The sequence below is a fragment of the Simochromis diagramma genome, unplaced genomic scaffold (assembly GCF_900408965.1).
Source record: "Simochromis diagramma unplaced genomic scaffold, fSimDia1.1 OVJJ01000024.1, whole genome shotgun sequence".
NCBI lineage: Eukaryota > Metazoa > Chordata > Actinopteri > Cichliformes > Cichlidae > Simochromis > Simochromis diagramma.
In genome coordinates this window covers 2,282,183-2,303,481 of record NW_024387332.1, presented here as the reverse complement: position 1 = coordinate 2,303,481, position 21,299 = coordinate 2,282,183, and the positions used below count along the sequence as shown (strand labels likewise).

Genomic DNA, 21,299 nt, shown 5'->3' with positions numbered 1-21,299 from the left:
AACAGACTTAATAAACTAATCCGTAAGGTCAGCAATGTTGTGGGGATGGAGCTGGACTCCCTCAAGGTGGTGTCGGAGAGGCGGATGCTGTCCAAGATAAAGACAATGTTGGATAACACCTCCCACCCACTCCATGACATGCTGGTCAGTCACAGGAGCTCGTTCAGTGAGAGACTGAGATTACCGAAAAGCACCACTGAACGACACAGGAAATCATTCCTGCCTGTGGCCATCTCCCTGTACAACGCATCCACTTAACACACTGTTTACTGCTACAACTACACGTTTCTTTTCCAGCTATTTATTAATGAGTGACTTATGTATGTATATATATATATATATGTATATATTGTACTATTCATAGTTAGCGTATTGTCTGTCTTGTCTTAATGTTGGTTTATAATGGAGCACTGTAAGAAAAAAAATAATTTCCCCCAGGGATCAATAAAGTATTCTGATTCTGATTCTCTGTCATCACACATCTGCTTCCCAGCTGTTGCAGCTAATCTAAGCATTAAATCACTTCCACTTTCCCACACTGTCAAGCTGATTGTGACATCACTGGTCAGCCTTCATTCCCTGCACTTCAAATCTCACTGCGCATCTGTCATTCTCCCCATCACCAGCTCTCACATGTCACTCAGGCTCCATTCAAGCCTCCATCTTCATCTCCACCACCAGCCTCTAGACTCCGGGGTGTCCTGCCCTGGTCCTAATTCGCATGGCCACTGGGATTCTGTTCTGCCGTGATGGGCTATCGGAGATTAACCACCAAATACCACAAACACACAGTTTTCATTCTAAGATGAGCTTTACCGCCAAGTATTGTCATATAGGAAAGGGTTTTTCTTCTGCACGTGGAAACTGGACGATTTGTCTCCAGATGTTTTTCACAGGAGGTTTTAGCTGGAAAACAGATCAAGAAAGCAGGATTACTAACAAGGTATAGGTAAGGCAGATAGAGAGGTTTAAATGGTTAATTATTCATCTGATTTCACATTGATCCGTGTGTTTGATTTAAGTGGACTCAGTTACTGAATTTTCTGGCAGTTCTTCTGGCAGTTCTTCCACTGACTGAATAAAGTAGGTCTTAAGTCATAAGCAGTCATAAGTCAGAGACTGCACTCCGTTTATATTTAAATTTTTGTCTCATCTTTCCTTTGCTCAGATTCTGCTTTCTGAGTCTAAAATCTCTCCAAATAACAGAGCTATTACCACCAGCAAAAAATTATCCTACATACCGGATCTTTTCTTAATGCTGTAATGAAAACTGTAAAATACTACTACTACTACTACTAATAATAATAATAATTCCTACATTCACGAGGAGCTCGTAAAGCGGCATGCGCATTCTCCAATGTGGGACGAATGGTGCCTTCAGGAACGCCCTCATGTCATTCTCGCTAGCCAATGGGATCCAGCCTGGGAACAGGCGTTTCAACGTTGCACTGCTTCCGCAGCGGACTTGGACCCCGTTTCTGCCGTTATGTGCACTGAGTAAGTCAGAGATCATGTCTCTCCGTGTGTTAGAACTAATCTTCTTCTTCTACTTCGCCACTCATATTCCGATCACATTATTTATTGACTTACAAGCTCTGCTGCCTGAACACGTGTACCCCCAACCGGTGAGTTACTTTAAATAAACACACACACGCGCACACACACACGCACGCACACACGCACACACACACACACATTTCCAGCTACAACTTAATGCACACGTTTCCCCTCCAGCTGAAGGACCTTCTGAAATGGTACGCAGCGGACTTCAAAGACCCCATGGTGCTGGACCCCCCGGAGTGGTTCAAGTCCTTTGTTTTCTGCGAGGCTTTGCTTCAAACACCGTTTTTCCCCATTGCAGCGTACGCTTTTCTGAAAGGTCAGTTAACACGAAAAGTGGCTGGTTGAGCCAAACTTTACTAAAATCATCATAATAAGTCAAAGCTACTCACCCACCCAGCCAACCACGCACGCACTTTCTCAGGTCAGCTGCTCTCCTAGTACTGATGGGTCGTTCGCGAACGAAATGGCTCTTAGAGCCGACTCCTTGAAGTGAACGACGCGAGCCGACTCCTTATCGCGAGCCGTCACGTGGGTTTTTTTTTTTCTTTCTCTCACCCTCTCTCTCGCACTTTTTTTTCCTGCTTCACTCAGCACGCGAGCCTTGTGCTTTACGCTGAGCAGAGGGGGGAGGGGCGGTAGTTACACTCAGTAGCACAGGAACAGAGCGGGAGGGAGAGAGAGAGAGCAGGGACAACAACGTCACATTAGAAAGGTATAGTAATCATCCACAACTATTTTCAGTTGCAGATGATAAAGGATTCAGAAAGTTTATTCATGCAGGCCCATATGACAGAGAATATGTATCTTCTTTTTGTTTTCATATTTTAATTTATATTTAATTGTGTTGTGGTTTGCAGCGTTTTGTGTTGTTTCATTTTAAATTTGTTTAAAAAGAAAAAGCTGAAAATTTAAATAGTTAAAAGTTGAAATGTGAATAGTTGGTTTTTGTATTATATGATTTATTTATTGCATTTTATGTGGAGTGAATAAATAAAAGTATATTTACGGTGGCCCCTACAGACAAAGCACGTACAGACTCCAAAACACGAAAAAATTCCAAAGCACGTAAAAACTCCAAAACATGTAAAAACTCCGAAGCATTTAAAAACTCAAAACACGTACAAAAGAACAACAGAAGTGCTCCAGGATGCTAGGGCGCAGTGTTGAGCTTTTGTTACCTCGTGGCTACACAAGCCAGCAAGTACCAACGACCGGATTTGGTGTGTGGTAGTAACAGGTAAATGAACTTTTTTTAAAATTATTTGACTATATACGAGTGCCTGTGTATAAATACACAAACAATACACACATGCTTTCAATTGTGTAATTTAAGTGATCTAGTAGCTCTGCTTTGGAAGTTCAGTTCATGCTAGAAATGTGTTTTGGAGTTTGTACCGAAGAGCCGGTCGGAGCCGAAAGAGCCGGCTCTTTTTAGTGAGCCGAACCAAAAGAGCCGGATCTCTAAAAAGAGCCGGAAATCCCATCACTATCTCCTAGTAGGACAGAGACGCTGGTCAAAGGCGACCTCTGTCGGCCTTTATGTTGCCTTACCATCAGACATCTACTGCCTCAAGTGTTTGTAACCAAACTGCAGCTCAGCCAGGGGCGTTTCCAGGAAATGACCAAGAACCAGTGAGGGTGGAGAAAATGTCACCCGGGCCACTACCACACTGTATTATACACACAAATAATAAAGATGAAGGGAATTGAATTTTCTGTGCTTGTTGGAAACAAACAAAACGTCTGCATTGCCTTGGATGATTCACAGACTTGGCGTCACAGGTTTTCTGTGTCTTACGTCCTTTCTCCCAATCGCTCAAACAGGTGGTTGTAAGTGGATCCGGATTCCTGCCATTGTGTATTCCACACACGTGGCCACCACATTGATCCCAATCCTCGCCCACATCCTCTTCTATCAGTTCCCTCTGAAACCCAATCCTGGTCCTCAGACTGTCCGGGAGCGCTGGTTGCTAGTCTCCATATACGCACCATACCTGTTGGTGCCTGTGCTGCTCCTCCTCACCATGCTGATGTCCTCGACATACAACGCCTCCTCTAAGCCTGGGAACGTGTCAGCCAAGGCCAAGAAGAAGAACTGAAGTGCCACAAGACAATATTATCTAATTTACTGTGATTTTAAGAGATCTTTTTCTACATTTGTGAATGTATGAACATGTATGTGCAAGTCTGTGTGAGTCACACCGTTTATCAGGAAGAAACTGCCGTCGTGAACCATCCGGAACTGTCACTTTTAATGTTGACCTTTCAATAAAATCCATATTATTGTGATTTTTGTTCTGATGTTTCTCTTTGGGTTTAGACATACCCCTATCTAAATGATCTAGCTTCTCTGTTTCAGGAGGCTTAAGCCCATCCTTTGTACTATATCTCTGCCTTATACAGGAACATAAACCATTTTGGGGGTTTTTTGTTTTGTTTTTTTGGTGGGGGGGGGGAGGGGTGCCTATTAAACCTCATCTTCTTATTGGTGCTGTCAGAGAGGCTAGTGTAAGATACAGGTACATGTGAAACTTCCAGTCAGGATGTTTGTTTTTGAACACTTAATAATTAGACAACAGATCATCTTCACTGGGAGTTTAATTGACATTTCTCATTTTAAAGGACTCAAAGTAGAAGATGAGCCTGCAGTAATACTGCAGTAATGATATTATATACAGATATAATGATGTAGAAATTAAATAGAAAGGCAGACTTTGTTTACTGTTGTGACTTTTAGCTATTTAAACATCCTTAATGAGAAATCTATACAAGTCACCTTTCTTCAAGCCAAACACTCAGGAGTGGTGCATCACATGTAGATAAAGGGATAAGCTGTATTTGTTCGTGGAAATGCTTTGTCATCAAAGAGTTTAAACAAACTCTTGTTTTATCTCTTATATTGATTTTCTTGTCAGCTGTTGATCTTACAGTTGTTTTAAGTCGATTAAAAATGTGCTCTTTTGCCCACTGACCCTGCACATACATTTGAACATCTCCCGTATCACACTATTCGGATACAGTCAGCTACATAAAAGGCTCCACTAAGTGAACGTTTCTTTCAGTAATTCAAGTTGTTCTTATTATTAATCTTTTATGGCGTCTGTTTGGCTGTGTTTTTACAGCGCACCTCCACGTCTCCAGGCTCTCTTCCTGGAAGGGTGGAGGCTCGCCTTCACCTCCTTCACAGAAGGGATTCTGGGTGTGTGTGCCAGTCCTTAGTTACAAAAGAGATTTTTTTAAGTTGTTGCACAAGTTAAAATGTCCACTCAGCTTTGTCCTTTTACTGCTATTTTTCCCAGCCCCAGAGGGTGTAGACTTTAAATACTAAGCAAGACAAGATGTGTCGTTAATAACAGTGTATGTATTATTTTGCTGACAAACGGTGGTTTTTCCCCTCTTTTAAATATATTTGCTGTCATATTGTATTGTTACATATAGTTAGATGTTTAATTAACCCCCTTCACACACAACTTTTGTTGTTTAACCATTGTTAAAATATCCATTGTTTCACGTTTAAATAGGATATATGTCAAAAAATACTAATAAAATATATGAGCTACATGTGTTAAAGGCAACATCCTCCTCCTTCACCCCTAATTTCCCAGAATTCATTGTGATCATTTTTTAAAAATAAGAATATCAACTAGAATTAATCTAAACAGCCATCAAACATCGTTGATAAAATGTATCGTTTTATCGCTGTGAGTCTTATTTGTACGAACAGTCCTAGACTGCCGGGACTAACCTTTGCAGCGGAAGGAAGGGTCTACGTTGGCCTCCGCGGACGGAGAGACTATAAAAGGAAATATGGCACTAAGTTTCTGTATTGTTTAAGTCAACGGCAGAGTAGGAGGCTCTGCTGTATTTTGAGAAGTGACAGCACTGTACGGGGATTTAAATACTGTACAGTATATGTACAGGCAGACTTACAGTCGTTGCGTTTGGAAGCAGATTTAATCGAAGGCGACAGTTACTTCCAGAGGCAGCGTTAGCTGTCCTGCCAGACTCGACGACGAAGGAAACAACGAAGTGTTTTTGTTATTTACACGGATGAAATTTATACTAACCGGGGAGACGTCTGTGTTTTTCCAACAGCTCTTATGGACCTGGGCTTGCTGTCGAAGAAGACAGATAATAGGGACTAACAGTCCTGTGTTGATGTTTTACGCTAACATGGTCTGTGTATTAGCTCCCTGATGCTGGCTAGCTTCATAGGTTGCTACAGCTTGTATGTTTTAGCTTGAGTCTGGATTTATTGTCAAGTATCGGGACAGGTATCCTTACGTTCTTATACTTCTTAGTATGTTCCTAGGCGCTGTTTACATGACGCTTGGTATAGCCAAAGGGCTATATCACTGTCAGGCTAACAGATAGCTCAGTGTCTGCATCTGCAAGATTGGCATCATGTAGACTGTCCCCCTGAACGGGTTAGGTGACCAGGACACGCAATGTGCTAGTGAGCGTCCTTAGAGTGCTTTGCAAAGCTGGATTGAAGCTACTGAACTAGGTGAACGAGTGACAGCTGGCACGGATATAGTTTAGCTCAGACTGAGTTAGCCATGCTTAAACTCGTCCGTTGTGTGTGATATTGCAAACATCCCAGCCTGCTTGGAGGGCATGTGAATGCATCATGTCCTGGCTGCATCTCTTATTTATGCAATAACGCACACCAGAGCAGCCTGTCATGAAATAATTCCGCAGTGCAAGAAGCAGCATCATCATCAGGACTCAGTCGATAGCTTGCCCTGGGATTTTTTTTCCTCTAAAGAGGACAGCGTCATCCAAGGATAACCAACTGTGCCCAGCTGGACCATCGGTCCTTCACAATGGAAACTGTGGGAGATTTTGAGTACAGCAGAAAAGATCTGGTTGGACATGGAGCCTTTGCTGTGGTGTTCAAAGGAAGACACAGGAAGGTAAATGAATCAGTTGCACATTTGCATCCCCTCCTTTACTTCATCTTGCAGGGAAAGGGAGAGCGAGCAGACAACTCGTTTGGAAATCTGGGTCAGTCAGTAGAACTGGGGACTGCTGCTCTGCAGCACTATATCACCCTTTTTTGTGGGGAAAGATAATATTTTCAAGCACTTTCATAACTAAACCCCTGCATCCTGGCTGATGTAATGTGGAGTCATGCTGTGACAGGTGATTATGGTGCCATTTCATTGGCCTGATGGGAGGTGCATGAGTGCATTTATGCTATTTCGTTCATTCATGATCGAGATGAGTCAGGCAGCTGTGAATGACTTGCTGACGTACTAAGGCAGGAGGGAGCATGGGGGGTGCAGTGTTTTTCCTTTTGCCTTTTTAAGCAGAAGAGCTTTACTTATGTAAGAGCTGCACAACATTCATTCACACTGAACCACAGAGAGATCATTAAGCTCAGAAAGTGGATTAAATTGCTAACATTTCCCGGAGTGGGGCTTTCCGTGACAGAAGAAGCTTAGGATGGGGTGGGTTTATATATGTGTGACAGAGATGCAGGCCATGACATCACGGTGGCCCAGTGCTACTGGTGTGAAACAGATGGTCCTGAATTCCTGAACTGAAGCTGCATCAGAGCATCCCCGGAGCCAAGCTTCTATCTCACTGTGACAATCGATTACCTGCTCAGAGCCTGGAAACTCTGAAACATATGTGTCTGTGTAAACAATCCCTGTGTGTGGTCACATGCTTCCATGTCAGGTTAAAACAGACCTGGCATGTGATCAGTGTGTTTACTATTTTAGTCCCATCATCTGCACTCTGTTTAGCCTATTTATAGGATTGTGTGGGCTCACAGGCGCAGGACAGTTAGAGGCACCTGGATGCATCAGACCTAATGGATTGATTCATTCCTCGGGCGGTGTTGGATGTTGCATATGGTCTCATGTTGCACTGAAATATCAATTTATTATGCAGAGTCTGTTCACAGATAAGATAGACCGGGGGCTAGTTTGAGAAATGTCTTTTGGCTTCCGTGGGTAATTCCCCCTCGAACTTTGAAACAACAAATGTCGGAAAAGAAATAAATGTATTTGGTGTGAATATCACACTTTTTCACTCTGTGTTTTATTCCTAGACTTTATATAAATGATGTAACAACTGTGACATCGCCCACTGGTTTTGGACTGCATTTAAGACCCTCAACATTGTCTCTGCTGCCCTGTTGTTGTTGTGTTTTGTTTTTTTTTTCAGATAGAAATGACCATATTTGGACTGTTGGGTGGAGAGCTATGTTATCAGCTATTGCTAGCAAGTCGATAGGAACAGTTCAGCTAGCCCAGTTAGTGGCAATGAGGTGACAGATATATGACTGCTGTATTTTTTGAGGCGAATGAATATAATATACATTATACCAAATATGTTATCACCTTAGAAACTACCAAAATCAAATTCTTTCTGGTATTTAATGCAAAACAAGCACCCCCTCCTTTCAAAAATAAAGGGGTAATTTTCCTCACCCAAAGTGGGTCTGTAGGGGAGGACTGTGCAAGTCAGCGCTACCGGTCTGTATAGATAAGACAGTGAGTTGTTTACCTGATTTTTCTGGCCAAATGATAAACAAAGGTTCATTTTATTTTATGTGAAATACGACTTAAATGTATAAAAAATAAAATTAAGATTAAATTCTGTAAATCTGTAATTGCAGTTTTCCTTTGGGGCCATGCTGTGGGTGTGAACATTTTGTTTAACTCATGTTAGAATGATGCAGAATTGTTACATTTTAAAAATGCTTTCTTAACTTTTCATAATAATATAACAAATTATAATATTTTCTCAATGCAAGTTTTATTCTTTGAAACATGAATCGTAGAGATGTATTCATAACCACTGGATTTAATTGACTGGATGTTGATCTACCCAATGTTTTCAGGACAAGGACATTTCAAATTCAAATTTTATTTGTCATGTACACAGTCATACACAGTACGATATGCAGTGAAATGCTTGGACAACTGCTCGTGACCTAAAGAAAACAAAAAAGGAAAAGGCTATGAATAAGATAGGAAATAAATATGAAAAATTAAAAAGGGTAAATTTTACTAGGAAGGAATAAAATATAAAAAATTAAGGTTAAAAATGAAATAACTGTACAACACAAATTAGAATGAAGGGTAAATTTAACTGGGTAAGAATAAGATAAAATATATAAATTAAAGTTGAAAATAAAATAACTCTACAACAAAATACACAGTATAGAACTATATAAGAATGTATGAAGATATATATATATATATATATATATATATATATATATATATATATATATATATATATATATATATATATATATATATATATATATATATATTAGGGGTGCAACGATACACAAAATTCACGGTTCGGTTCGATACTTTGGAGTCACGGTTCGATATTTTTTCGATACAAAAAAATGTTCATGCATTTTTAATTTGTCATTTATTAAAATTATAAATATATATTTTAACTCTAAAGTACAGTTTTTAAATTTAACCCTAACCCTTGTGCGTGTTTTTTATTTTGACAGCGAATGCGCACCTGCGGACCACTTATGTGCAGCCCTGGTTATTTAGCTCATCATATTGCAGCCACAGAAATTCTTTTGTCCATGAAACCATAAAGCTGCACTTTCTTTTTGCCTTATAGTCTGATTTGTCATAACTTCTCCGTTTTGTGGTAAGCTTTTCTTTGGCTGTCACTTCTTCACCCTGACCTGTCTTATTTGGCTCAGCAGAACTGAAATGCTTTTACACGCTCACTCACATAAGCTCAGCGATTCTCTGCGCGATCAACCTCTCACATGTTTAAGCTTGCTGCGGGAGATTTCACTTGTCATGTTTGCATAGTAAGCTAACGATTAATAAGACGATGTCAGAGGAATTGGTGCGCAAATTATCATCACTCACAGATCAGTGCTGTCGCTCTCTATACACAGTTCGCACGATTGCAAAGTGAAAGCAAAAAAACAAGCGCAAATTCAAACGCGACTTCAATATGTCACATATTGACAGTGGCTCACCGATGCCAATGACATAATTACCCAGCTACATTTCTGAAAGAATGCAAAAGCATTGACATATATTTTTCCTACAATAGCCCGACGGACAGGGAAGAGATAGATTTTGGTTGCCCGACTGAAAAAAATCGCTAGCCCCGGGACGTCGGGCTAGCGATATTGCGAGCCCTGTATCTGATTGAGGAATCACTCATCTTTGGAAAAGAGAGTTTATTACAGAGAAATGGCTCTTTCCAAAATAAAAGCTATACTATACGCTTCTTCTGGGCTATATTCTCAGCAGCATAAGGAGAATCATGTGCTAACAGCTGTCTAAATGACTCGGCTAAAGTTAGTAGCATGCTTGCTTTTTTTTGTCTGCTTCCACTTGTCTTTGCACTAGGATGATGTCGGCGTAAATGTGCAGTCATATTCGTTGTGTTCCCACTAGTGCTTTCAGGTTAATCTTGTTGAAATGACGTTAACGCCACAACACGGCAAATCTCCGTTAACGAGCTACCGCCGATCGCTCCGTGCATGGGGCTAGACGGCAAACACGTTAACGAGCTAACTGCGCTAACACACTAGTTCACACCAATGTAATTGAGCATTGCATGGCACATCCAACATACTGTTTTACTTTAGTCCATGACTCGCTTACCTTCAGGGTCATACGTCACATGAAAACCAAAATAATTCCAAACGCCAGATGTTGCAAGTAGAGCTTAACTTCTGTCTCGCTAGCTTGCCCTGCGCTCTTCCTTCTGACTATGCTGTCTGTGTTGAGCGCTCAGTGGATCTGCGCTCGACAGTGCAGCCTAGGCGGAGTAGTCGAACGCAGATTCACTGAGCGCTCAACACAGACAGCATCGTCAGAAGGAAAATTGATAAAATAAATTACAAATGTTGTATTGTTCGATACATATGCGTACCGAACCGAAAGCACTGTATCGAACGGTTCAATATCGATACGAATATCGTTGCACCCCTAATATATATATATATATATATATATATATATATATACACTACACACACACACACACACACACACACACACACACACACACACACACACACACACACACACACACACACTAACAGCAGCTGTACAAGTATTAACTGGAAATGAAGAATATAGTGACCAGTGTTGTGCAATCCACATTATGTCTTGTGCAGTGCAAATATGCTTAAAGTGATTTTAAACTTTGTGTACAATGAGTGGCTCGCATAAGCTATGAAGAGCGCTGCTCACAGTGCTCTGGTCCTACTTTCAGCTGTCCAGTCTCACCTTCAGCTATATCTGGTTGCAGTGTTATTGACTATAATCTCTTTGATGCTCACAGGTCTGTAATCAGCTGTGATTCATAAATGAGATAATGCTTTATCCTGGAAAATGAACATGTGCTTCTGTCGCTCTCAACAGGGCAAATCTGGTGACTCCACCTTTTCATAACTCTTACGTGGCAATTAGCTAGGTTTGAGCAAATACATTTCCTTTATATTGTACAATAAAGGCATCCTGATCCAAGAGCTCATCTGGAAACATGATATTGCTCTAACAGTCATCTGAGCGCTTTGTCACTGAGTGCAGAACCTTGCTGTCAGAAAGCCAGTTGACCCGGTGTCACTGGGACAGCTAAAATTTCCTTCGTCCTTCACGAGAACTTGTCCACTGCAGTGCCAACAGCATTTTGCATGTGCTAGAAAAATCAAAGCCATATCAGTTTAATTTTGAAGTGTAAATTCACATCAATGATAAGATGTAACCCTAACCTTAGATTTTGGAGAAAAATCAAATCTAGAGTTTTTGATGTGTGGCAGAATGTTTAGCCAGATAGCCACAGGGGTTAGGGTTGCCATCATTGATGAGGACCTGGAAATCAGGGGGATAAATTTGGCTGCTCTTGCCTTTAAAGTTAATGGACTGATTAGATTGCTGTCTGTAAGTCTCATGCCTTCTTTGTGGTTCATGCTGACTCATCTGCACGGTGTAGGGTATAGAAAATACACTTGTATGAGTGTGTGTGACAGGGTGAATGAGGCTTGTATTAAAAAGTGCTCAGTGTAGAACACCATGCAAACATTCGGTCAGTTAGACAGAAGTTGATGTTAAAGATTCCCAGTGTGGTTCGAAGACTTCTAGGGCATCCTGCAAACACAGATTGATTGGGCTGAGCTTATGACCTCACGTACATATTGCTATTGTGCTCAGACTGTCCGTTATCTCTCTTTCACCTCCACCTCCAGTCTTGATCTTACATGATAAAGTCTGTTACCTTAGCGTGCCTCGTCTAAAACCGAGGCAGTGTTTGCTAAGACTGAATAATAAAACACTCTGGTAGAGCTTTATCACACACTAAATCCCACATGTGTGTTTCTGTTGGGCTGTCTCCGAGGTATATTGATCACAATACGAGTTGGCCAGGATGTTACGGGTTTCAGGTCAACAAAAATATTTCCTGAGTGAAAGGATGGTTGCCTCTAGCCACAACTAACTCATGCACTTTCTCTATTGGTTTTAAGTGGTCAGCCTGCAGCGTCAAGGAACTCAAAACCTCAAGAGGAAACGTATGAGTGGCAGCATTAAAAATTCAATCTGAACTGTTGTGCAGGAACATCCTTGTTAACTTCTCACGTGATCTGTTTCCTCTTGTTTTGTGTTGTGTAGAAGACTGATTGGGAGGTGGCCATCAAAAGCATTAACAAGAAGAACCTGTCCAAGTCCCAGATCCTTCTTGGGAAGGAAATCAAAATCTTGAAGGTGAGCATGACCCTGAATTTAATTCCCTCCTTTTTTCCTCTTTACTGGAGTCGACTTGACTTGAGCGTGCACCTTATAAAATCCGGCCCAGATAGAAACATGAATGAAAGTGACCCGATTAACTTCCGTAGGCTAGTTGATGCTCCTGCTAATGCTTTTCACTTTTCTGCTCTTTTTGCTCAGGAGCTGCAGCATGAAAACATTGTGGCACTTTATGATGTCCAGGTAAGTTTGGGAGTCTTTTAAAGTAATGTATGTCTTTAGTGTTTGATTTAATTTTAGTATGCAGCTTCTTTAACTAATGTTTCATCGTTTGTTTGTGTCTGAGAGGATGAGCTTCTAAAGTCTGTGGTAGAAAAACAGAAATTTTCAAAATGAACCTTCATCCAAAAAGATCACCAAGTGTCAGAATATGTTCAGATAGCCTAACCTGGGATTGGCTATGGTTCAATGCACAGACAGTATGTGAAAGCTGGATGAAGCCATATTAAAGTTACACATTGGTTTACTGTTATTTCAAGCTGCCAGCATTTTGGCCATACGTTTAAACGGATGTGATTGAATGATATTGTAGAGGTGCGGATTATCAGGCTGCACTGGCAGTATACTTATCCGCTGGTAAGTTAGAAATGAACATTTGTTAGCATGTTATGGACATAATTCAAATGTATGTTGCTAAATAATGTGAAAGTAAAATGTAAATATATCCTCAAACATGAGTCACATCTGCAGCTGTTGTGATTGTGAGATCAGCAGCAACTGTCTCTGATAGCTATGATAACATGTTATATGAATTTCAAAAAAGAAATGATAATGTTGTTGTTCAGTGCCACATATAACATAAGTCATGGACGCTTAGGATGATGAACGGGTGACACTAAACTGTGATGATGCTGAAGATCTTTTGTGCCAACGAGATCACGCACGCTGTCCTGGTTATCACACCGCTATCTTAATCACTTTATTTGGGATCTCTGAGTATTAAGAGCTGAGCAGCAGCTTGTCTTCTTAATCTGATAACTTTGGCACAACTAGTCAGAATTTATCTTAGTGAAGGGATCATTAAGGAATGTTTAAATAAATAAAAATACTTACCAAAAAAACCAAATTATTTTATTGCATTTGTCACTTGGTCTTGTTGTTTTGCCGTACATAGGCTTTCCTAGATGGGAATATCGATGACAAACTTAGAGGCAGTTGAATATTGTTACAAAGTGTATGTGGTTTTTGTCCATCCACAAACATGTTTGCGGGCGTACATGCGCCGGCGTACGCCCTCGGCCTCGCTACTGCCACAGATGGAGTTTCTGCTGGAAACGCTGAGTCTGTGGGTAAACTTGTCTGTGTTTCTAGACATGAGTGAACTCAAGCAAAACTAGTGAGGGTAAAAAATCTGATTCTGAACTCGCCTGCTTTACTCTGATTTCAGCTGTTGGCATTAACAAAGCAGCTCAAGTTCACAAACTAAGCCTGTTAACCTCCTTAAATGTGTCAAAGTGCATTAGTGTTATATGATGGTGTTAAAACCGTTAACTCTGACAAACACAATGAAAGCTTCCAGAATTCCTGAATACAATCTGGCGGCCATGTGACTAATTACCCAGAGTGCTTTGCAGTTACAGTTCAGTCAGTCTGTCATTTTGGCCTTTTCTATGGCTCACATGCACATCGAGCTTGATGTGAAAATGCTGTTATATGCATTTCTAAGAGTAGATCACAGCACCACAAGAAAATAGTCTTAATATGTTGCATTCAAATTAGCAGAAAAGTGTTTTAATCTGAAAGGCCAACCTGTCAGTGCAGTCAGTCTGCTGCTGAGCTGCCCATGTTCACGTTAGGAGGAAAACAAAAACTTTAGCTTACTTGTGTAACCCCGGTTCTCAGAGTAGCATGAGTGCAATGTCTCACTATTGGATGCGCCTCCCTGCGTATTCCTCAAAAGCATTTATCTCATTCCGCCAATCCTGATTGGCTGGTGAAGGCGACGGCTATGTCGGGCAGAGCCATCCACCCTTAACTAGCTTGCGCTATTACACGGTCGTTATTCAAAAACCTCTTCTCGCTTCGGAGCAAATCTTAAACTTAGCTAGCTAGCTTAACTGTCCACAGACAGGAATGTTAGCTGTTTCCCGTCGCCAGGCGCTTGCTACCTTTGCTCATCTCTCCTGAACCCGGATCTTCACCACAGATCGGGCATCATACCATTTACCTCCGGTTAGATCCCCTTTAGACCTAACAATTATACATTCATTGTTAGTTAGTGGTGCTGGTTTCGGTCATTAAGGAAATGTACTGTTTATATGATTGGGGAAACCTGCTGTCAGCTGAGACTGAAGAAGAAGTCACTTAGAAAACACTACGTCCAGAAGGACGGGGTCAGCGTTTGTGGATTTCTTTACCTGGATGAGCGTGCGTCGAGACTGGAGTCAGGAGAGCCTTTGATTGTATTTTTCAAAGCTGTCTGTCTGTAGTGTTTAGCAGTGGTTGAGCCGTAGATAATGTTGTGATGCATTAATGATGGAGTTAGTTTCCTACACAGACTGTTGTTCACTGATGGTGGGTGTGAGAGAGGCTGTGCTGCATTTACTCCACACATGTTAAACAAATGTTTGATTTTGAATTTTTTAAAGGCAGAAAACTTGCAGTCATGAATAAATGACGCGATTCACTCCACTTTGCTGATGTCTGTCACAAGGCGAGCGCACAGTAGGATGGTTCTGACAAGAATGCTGAAAAACCCGTTCTTCAAACTGCTATGTTGTTTATATCCTCTGTTATATTGGTTCATATCAGCAAGCAGTAAAAAGGTTCTGTTTAGATGTCCAGAATTGGCTGTAATACCATAAATACTAATTTACCACTTCAAATGTGATGGTGAAGCACATCCCACATAGCAATGGTACTTCCTGTGTTTGCGTAAGCCTCCCTCTGGGATCCTGCTGGTCAGCCTTTCCACCGGTCCACTCCTCCCACCATGTCCTCATCCCTTCATCACCCATCCACTCTCCTGCTGATGTAATAGATCTCTTCCACAAGCAAGTGGCTGAGGAACCCATTAGTCAGGGTGCGTTTCCAGCAGGGATGAGATGTTCAAGTTTCTGAGTTTCATATTTAATCAGGTGTTTGGGCGGAGAAATGGTTACATCATGAGAAAATAAGAGACTCACATAAAAGAGAAGGCACACAAAAAGTCGTGGTTGGTAGAGGTCAGTGAAATTATGAGATCATCCCACTGATACTTGACTTTAGTGTGCAAATCTGTTTATCATACTGACAGAATTAGGGTTTAAAGAACCCAAACCCAACATGATGTTTGTGGCATGAGATGAGATACTGCTGCTGTTTTTGGCTTAAAAGCATTTTAGTCACTCCCAGCACTCTTTCAGTTGTGTGGTTGCAGTTCCTTCGTACTCGTACACTTTGGGTCGTGATTTTGTTTACCTGAGCTCTGTCGCCTCTTGCTTGCATGTCTGAGACGGTCACCAAGCTTTGCCTGTCACCGCTTCAGGCACAGTGTCTCCGTGTCTTTTCTTAGCAGCTGCATCTTTTTTTACTGTCCCTTTAGTGTTCCCTGTGCTAGCAGAACAATGCTGCGTGGCAGGCTGGGCTCCCTTGGCGGTTATCAGTACTGTCTGGTGTATTACAAGCCTGGCAGCTGTCACTTCCCATTATTTATACGTGATATATATTTCACTTTACCCCACAGCTCCCCCAGCTGACCTGTTCCCAGCTCTATTAGCTGTTGTTTGAAGCATGTGTTGTATGTATGGGCTTACCAGACACAACAGGAAATGTAACCCAAACCAACTTGTGCAACCGTCCTAGCCTCTGTATTAGGAGCATGGAGCAGAGATTTTCTGCTTCTTATGGTTCCACTACCTTAATATTTCATCCCAAGCCCACAAAGCAAACTGGCAACAAAGCTGGTTTTACATTACTGTGGCAATCCTGTATGAGCTGGAACTGCAGAACATTGTGAGTGATAACAGTACACACAGTAACCTACTGCTTTTTTCAGTAGGGTCATTTGGAAAATGCTAGCTCGATGGTCAGTGAAAATTTAGATGTGGAGATCAAGCGATTCTAGCTCAGAGTGCTGTGTGTGTTCACACTGCTTTGGATCTTTATGAGCACCATATAGATCATGTGCTTGTTACTACACACTTAGTAGAACAGCTTACATCCCTGTGTATGTTACATGTGTTCACTCAGCAGCCACACTTTGACGAGGGACTATATTAACGTACAGCGTGGCATCTCAGCACTTCTCGTGCTAGTTGCTGATGGCACAGAACAGTCACAGTTCTTTCATGTTTTTCTCTGCTGATTTTCACTCTGGTCATACTGTAGAATCTAAATAAACTTCTACATATCTTTGGAAACCTCTACATACACTACAGTGTGCTAGCTTTTTTGGATGCAGTGAGTCACAGATGTACACAGATGCACCAGCAGCCTCTCAGAATAGCTGTGTGCTGACAGAAGACCGTGTAGCTGGATGTAGGAGTCTGCACCTTTGAAAGATTGCAGGTCCTTGGGACCAGAGCTGTAGTTTGGAGGAGCTCTGTTTGCTGTGTTTAATGACAGCCTCAAGCACACAGCTGATTGGCTTACAGTCCTTGTCCTCTGCACTGTTGATGTTAAGCGTTCTGCAGCAGCGTGAGGTAGCCTGGTCTAATTATAAGGTGTCCCGTGTCAGGCTCCTGGTTCCTTCTCCTCTCTAACGCTGCCACCACCACAGATTTGCTATTTGGATTCTTATCAATTGGAAGAGATTGGATGGATGGATGGATGGATGGATGGATAATAATGGCTGATTTCATGGTTTCACTGAATTCCTTCTCGTCAAATGAGAAACAAGACGACTCAGAGAAAATGTGCTCAGTCAACAAAAAGTTGATTGTTGTTCTCAGCACATAAGAATGATGTCCAACTGAGTAATTCCTGCCTCCTGACAAAGATTTGAATTTTATTATTGAAAGTTCTACAAAAGGCTAATAACTGGACCCTGAGCAGATCAACATGATTAAAGCAGGACCGGTTCTGACTGGTGTTAAACAGAGGAAGACAGGTCTTTGGTTATTGAGAAAGCTGCTCCTAGGAACGTTGTGTGCTTGTTCAAGGAGGGTCCCTCCAGCCTGACATGTGTAAAAACATCTGGTATGGGGGCTGTTTTAAGGAGCAAGAGGCACATTTCCTCTTAGCTGCTGTTTTAGAGCTCGTTTGAGTTTTCCTAGAAAATCGTCCTGTGTCTACATTCTTTTTGCACAGCTTTGCTTTCCAGACATTTAACTGGGTAGAAGATCAGAGCAAATCACTGTGGCTGCTCATTGGAGCACACAAACATATGCCCAGTCATCTGCTTAGAACATGTACATGTGTCTGTTTAATCACCACATAAGCATGAGCGCACACAGTCACATGATGTTCAGTACACATGTTGCATAAGAAGCTGACTGAAGGTCTCAAGCCACAAAATACAAGCCTGTGAAACTGGGTACTGTGTGTCAGACTGTCTTGGCCCTTAATAAAAGTGTATTATTGGCATTTTTGTTGCACATGCACTGACCTGTTGCAGTCAAGTGTATATTGATGTATGAGTGAACTGGCATATCTGTGTAATGACGCGATGTACAGTTTCTCTTCCTGTGAAATGATAAACATCCTGTCCTGTGTATCTGTGACTGAGCAGCTGTGATGATCAACAAGTGATCCTGAGTTATTGTTCTAAACACATCATTAGTTGTTTTTTTGTTTTGCTCCCTGCTGTCACTTACACAAGCCATCTGTCGCGTTGTTCTCCCGTTGGTCAAACGTAGGCTTTTCTCGGAGCTGAGTTCCCTTGAATTATTCCAGTCTTTGTGAAGAACCTGTCTCCTGACCTCCCGCTTCACCGTGCACCCCTGCCCTCTTCGGTTTGACCTTTCCCCATCCCCCATATAGTTACATAACCGTGCACTCCTGGAGTTGGCATGATGTAATAGTGGAACAGCTAACCAGGCAGTATCTTGTTTTGGCTCACATTGACTCATTGCAGTCCAAAGTATTTTTGCATTCATGTGAATGTGCTCAGCGCCCATGTATTGTGTTGTCAGTTATCATGCGAAGCAGCCAGCCAACTCAGTTGCTTGCGAAACGGCTTCTAAGTGCTATGTGTGTGTGACATGGCTATGATGTGAGAGGAGGAGAGAGTCTATTTATGTCATAGTTGTTTTGGAAATTTTGTGCTGGAAGGCGATGTTTTGGAGCCCAGCCCAATCCACCCATCAAAATCCAAAGTTCACCCGTGTTTACATCAGAAGCAGCCAGTGTGTGTGAACGGTACATTCTAGAAATCATTTATAAATGGTCAGAGATTGTCACTTTTATAACTGAGCTGCTACTTCCTCGAAGCTCTCACAGACAGAGGCTGCCCTATGTGCAGTCGTCACCACCTGCCTCTTGAAATTCATGTTGTTTCTTACCAATGGGCAACGCGCCGAAACCGAAGCAACTGCTGCAGCCAGAGACGGTAACGTGTGAAGGGCCCAAACCGTCATGGATAAAACGGATCAATCCCCAGGCAACAGCTTCACTCCCTGCTGTTTGCTAACCTCTGCTTTCTGTGGATGCTCAAACTTGTTTGTGTAAGAGTGTTATTTAGTCATGTCTGCTTCATAACTAACCTCAGTGTCTCTGAGGTTAGTTATGAAGTGGGCTTTGTGATGTGACTCTTCTTTCACTTCCCCCTCTTCAAGATTACGACCACATTATGTAATCCCTCCTACTTGACACACCAAGAATGGATTCGGCTGTCCCATCTCCCTCCAACATCTGCCCCAGCTGGTGAAATCATTGGTATGGAGTTGGAAAGGATTACTTAAGAGCTACCTAGAAGACACAAAACACCAAAGCCATTTATGTCGGGGTCACACACATCAGCTGACTTACATGGTGTCACCGTGCTACAGCGAGTAGTCGTGTTTGTTGTGTGGCTCGGTAAGCTGAGTGAATCTCATGAAATGCTAGAGAAGAGTTTGTGCGTGTGGTGCACTAAAGTTATGTTGTGACTGAAATTGAGCCTCAGGGCCTGATCTGTGTTTAGATGAATTTGATACATTGGCGCTCACAATTTTATGGCTCTAAAGAACAGAACATATAAGACGCCACAACGTTGAGTTAAACTGTTGTTACTTACGAAGGACAAACAGAAACAAAAAAGATGGCTGCCCATATGGCTAAACAAACAAAAGAGGAGGAAAACCCAGAGTCAACCACACAGTGGGCCGTTGGACTGAGGCTGCTCCTCTAAACTAGTTTAGGTAAACCAAACTGAAAACAGGAGTGCTGGTAACCATCAACTCATCCTGTACTTAAACTAAGCTAACAGCAACAGAAAGATAAAGCCGCTGCTGATGGAGGTCAGTGGGAACGACCACCGTGCTGTCTTCTCATGTGGTTAGGCTTCACCAACCAATCAGCACTAAGAATAAGTCAGTGAGAGCGCAGGTTAATAAGAGCGATGCACTGCGGTCACATGATCAAAGGATGAAACAGTGCAGAGATTTTTACACATGATTTTAATCATTGGAAGCTACTAAACAGAAGCGCCATCATGCAAATATAATCATTTGAGCTGTTCATCTCAGTTATGTCCACTAATTGGTTTCCATAGTCACCCCTTTACTTTCATCTGCCGCTCGTGCGTGACGTCAGCAGCTTGGCAACGTGTCAAAATTTCCCTCAGAAGTTGGCAACAACGTTTTCTCAGTTTCTAAGTCGAGTGGGCATTCTGGTGACCGTTCCCATTCAGAACGATGTTGCAGATTATTCTAACATCACGTACATGCATAGTAAGATGGAAGTAATAAAAATGCAGGTTCAGAAAAAGCCAGGTCTGTTATAAATGGCATCCGCAAGTAGTTTGGGTACGTTGTGTTTTCTCCAGTGGCTGTTTTGTCGCGTGTGTTTGGAGCTGACAGCTGCTGCAGGATAAATGGCTGCTGTAACAGATTCTGTGTCTCCTCTTTTCCAGGAAACGCCCAACTTTGTTTTCCTGGTCATGGAGGTAAGTATAGAAACATGACACTGTAGATAGTTGGAACATATGTGTTTTTTTAAACACAGTAATGATTTATGGCCAGATGTCAGCATGTGCTCTTTCCCTCTGTGCTGGCGTAGGCTTCACTAATGTTCTGTTGTTGCTGCCTTTTTTTCTCTTAACCTCCTGATGACCTCACTCTGTACACGGTCTCCACCTTTCTGCACTTGTGTTGCAACACTCTGCTGGCTGCAGGATAGAAAACAAACCATCTCAGGGTTCTCGCTGACAACAAGCCTCTTTTCTAAGAATCAGATCTGCCTTGGCTTAAAATCTTGCTTTGGAGTTTTTAGGACATTACATTGTTAGAAACGTGACTTTGTTTGTCCTACAGCGAGGTTACATTACTCTGAGGATGTTGACATAACAGTTTTGTCATCCATTTTCTTCCGCTTATCCGGGGCCGGGTCGCGGGGGCAGCGGCCCAAGCAGAGAAGCCCAGACCTTCCTCTCCCCAGCCACCTCCTCCAGCTTGTCTGGGGGTTTGTCATCATATGTATGAAAATTGTGGTTTTCAGAGCTGGCACTAGCTGAAGATTGGTGGATCTTTGCTAATTAATTCTTATGGATATATTTCCAACTTCCATCCTTAAGAAGGAATAAGCACCACCGAATCATCAGGCCCTCGCTGGAATGTTAAGTATGAACTTGCCCTGGCCAAATTGGAGCTGTGCCCTCGTGTTTTGTTTGGGTGGAGAAACCTCGTCTTGTTCTGGTATTGGAAACATTAACCATAGGCCCCAAGCAAATGTGCCAGATGCAGTCCCAATGAAGAGAGCATTGTATTCACTGAACCCCGAGTCTGGAGGGGATAATATAAACAGTGAAGTTGTTAGAACACTGAATATTTCTTTGTTCATTCAGCAGCAGACATATCTTTGAAAACTGCTCTGGTATCTTTATATTAGTGTTTTTTGTTTGTCTTTTAAAAGACC

General features: G+C 42.0%; 2 protein-coding genes across 4 annotated transcripts in view; both read left to right on the top strand.

The window, feature by feature from the left end:
- Positions 1 to 1,391: 1,391 nt before the first annotated feature.
- tmem97 (transmembrane protein 97) lies at positions 1,392 to 3,852 on the top strand. The gene is made up of 3 exons (XM_040006477.1): positions 1,392 to 1,625; positions 1,735 to 1,879; positions 3,388 to 3,852. The coding sequence occupies exons 1-3, from the start codon at positions 1,392 to 1,394 to the stop codon at positions 3,660 to 3,662; spliced, it is 654 nt and encodes a 217-aa protein (XP_039862411.1). The 3' UTR covers positions 3,663 to 3,852.
- A 1,516-nt stretch (positions 3,853 to 5,368) lies between these two features.
- Positions 5,369 to 21,299, top strand: part of ulk2 (unc-51 like autophagy activating kinase 2) — a 35,738-nt gene continuing 19,807 nt past the window's right edge. Inside the window, exons 1-4 of one of the 3 annotated variants that reach the window (XM_040006474.1) lie at positions 5,369 to 6,479; positions 12,192 to 12,284; positions 12,468 to 12,509; positions 20,299 to 20,331. In XM_040006474.1, the coding sequence (XP_039862408.1) occupies positions 6,390 to 6,479; positions 12,192 to 12,284; positions 12,468 to 12,509; positions 20,299 to 20,331 (258 nt within the window). In that variant the 5' untranslated portion in view covers positions 5,369 to 6,389. The other 2 variants (XM_040006475.1, XM_040006476.1) reach the window with 2 other exon arrangements.

Excerpts from the sequence above, each read along its gene's own strand:
- tmem97 (XM_040006477.1), top strand. The coding sequence starts at position 1,392 with ATGTCATTCTCGCTAGCCAATGGGATCCAGCCTGGGAACAGGCGTTTC. Across the intron at positions 1,626-1,734 it reads AACACGTGTACCCCCAACCG|CTGAAGGACCTTCTGAAATG; the intron begins GTGAGTTACTTT and ends TTTCCCCTCCAG. Across the intron at positions 1,880-3,387 it reads AGCGTACGCTTTTCTGAAAG|GTGGTTGTAAGTGGATCCGG; the intron begins GTCAGTTAACAC and ends TCGCTCAAACAG.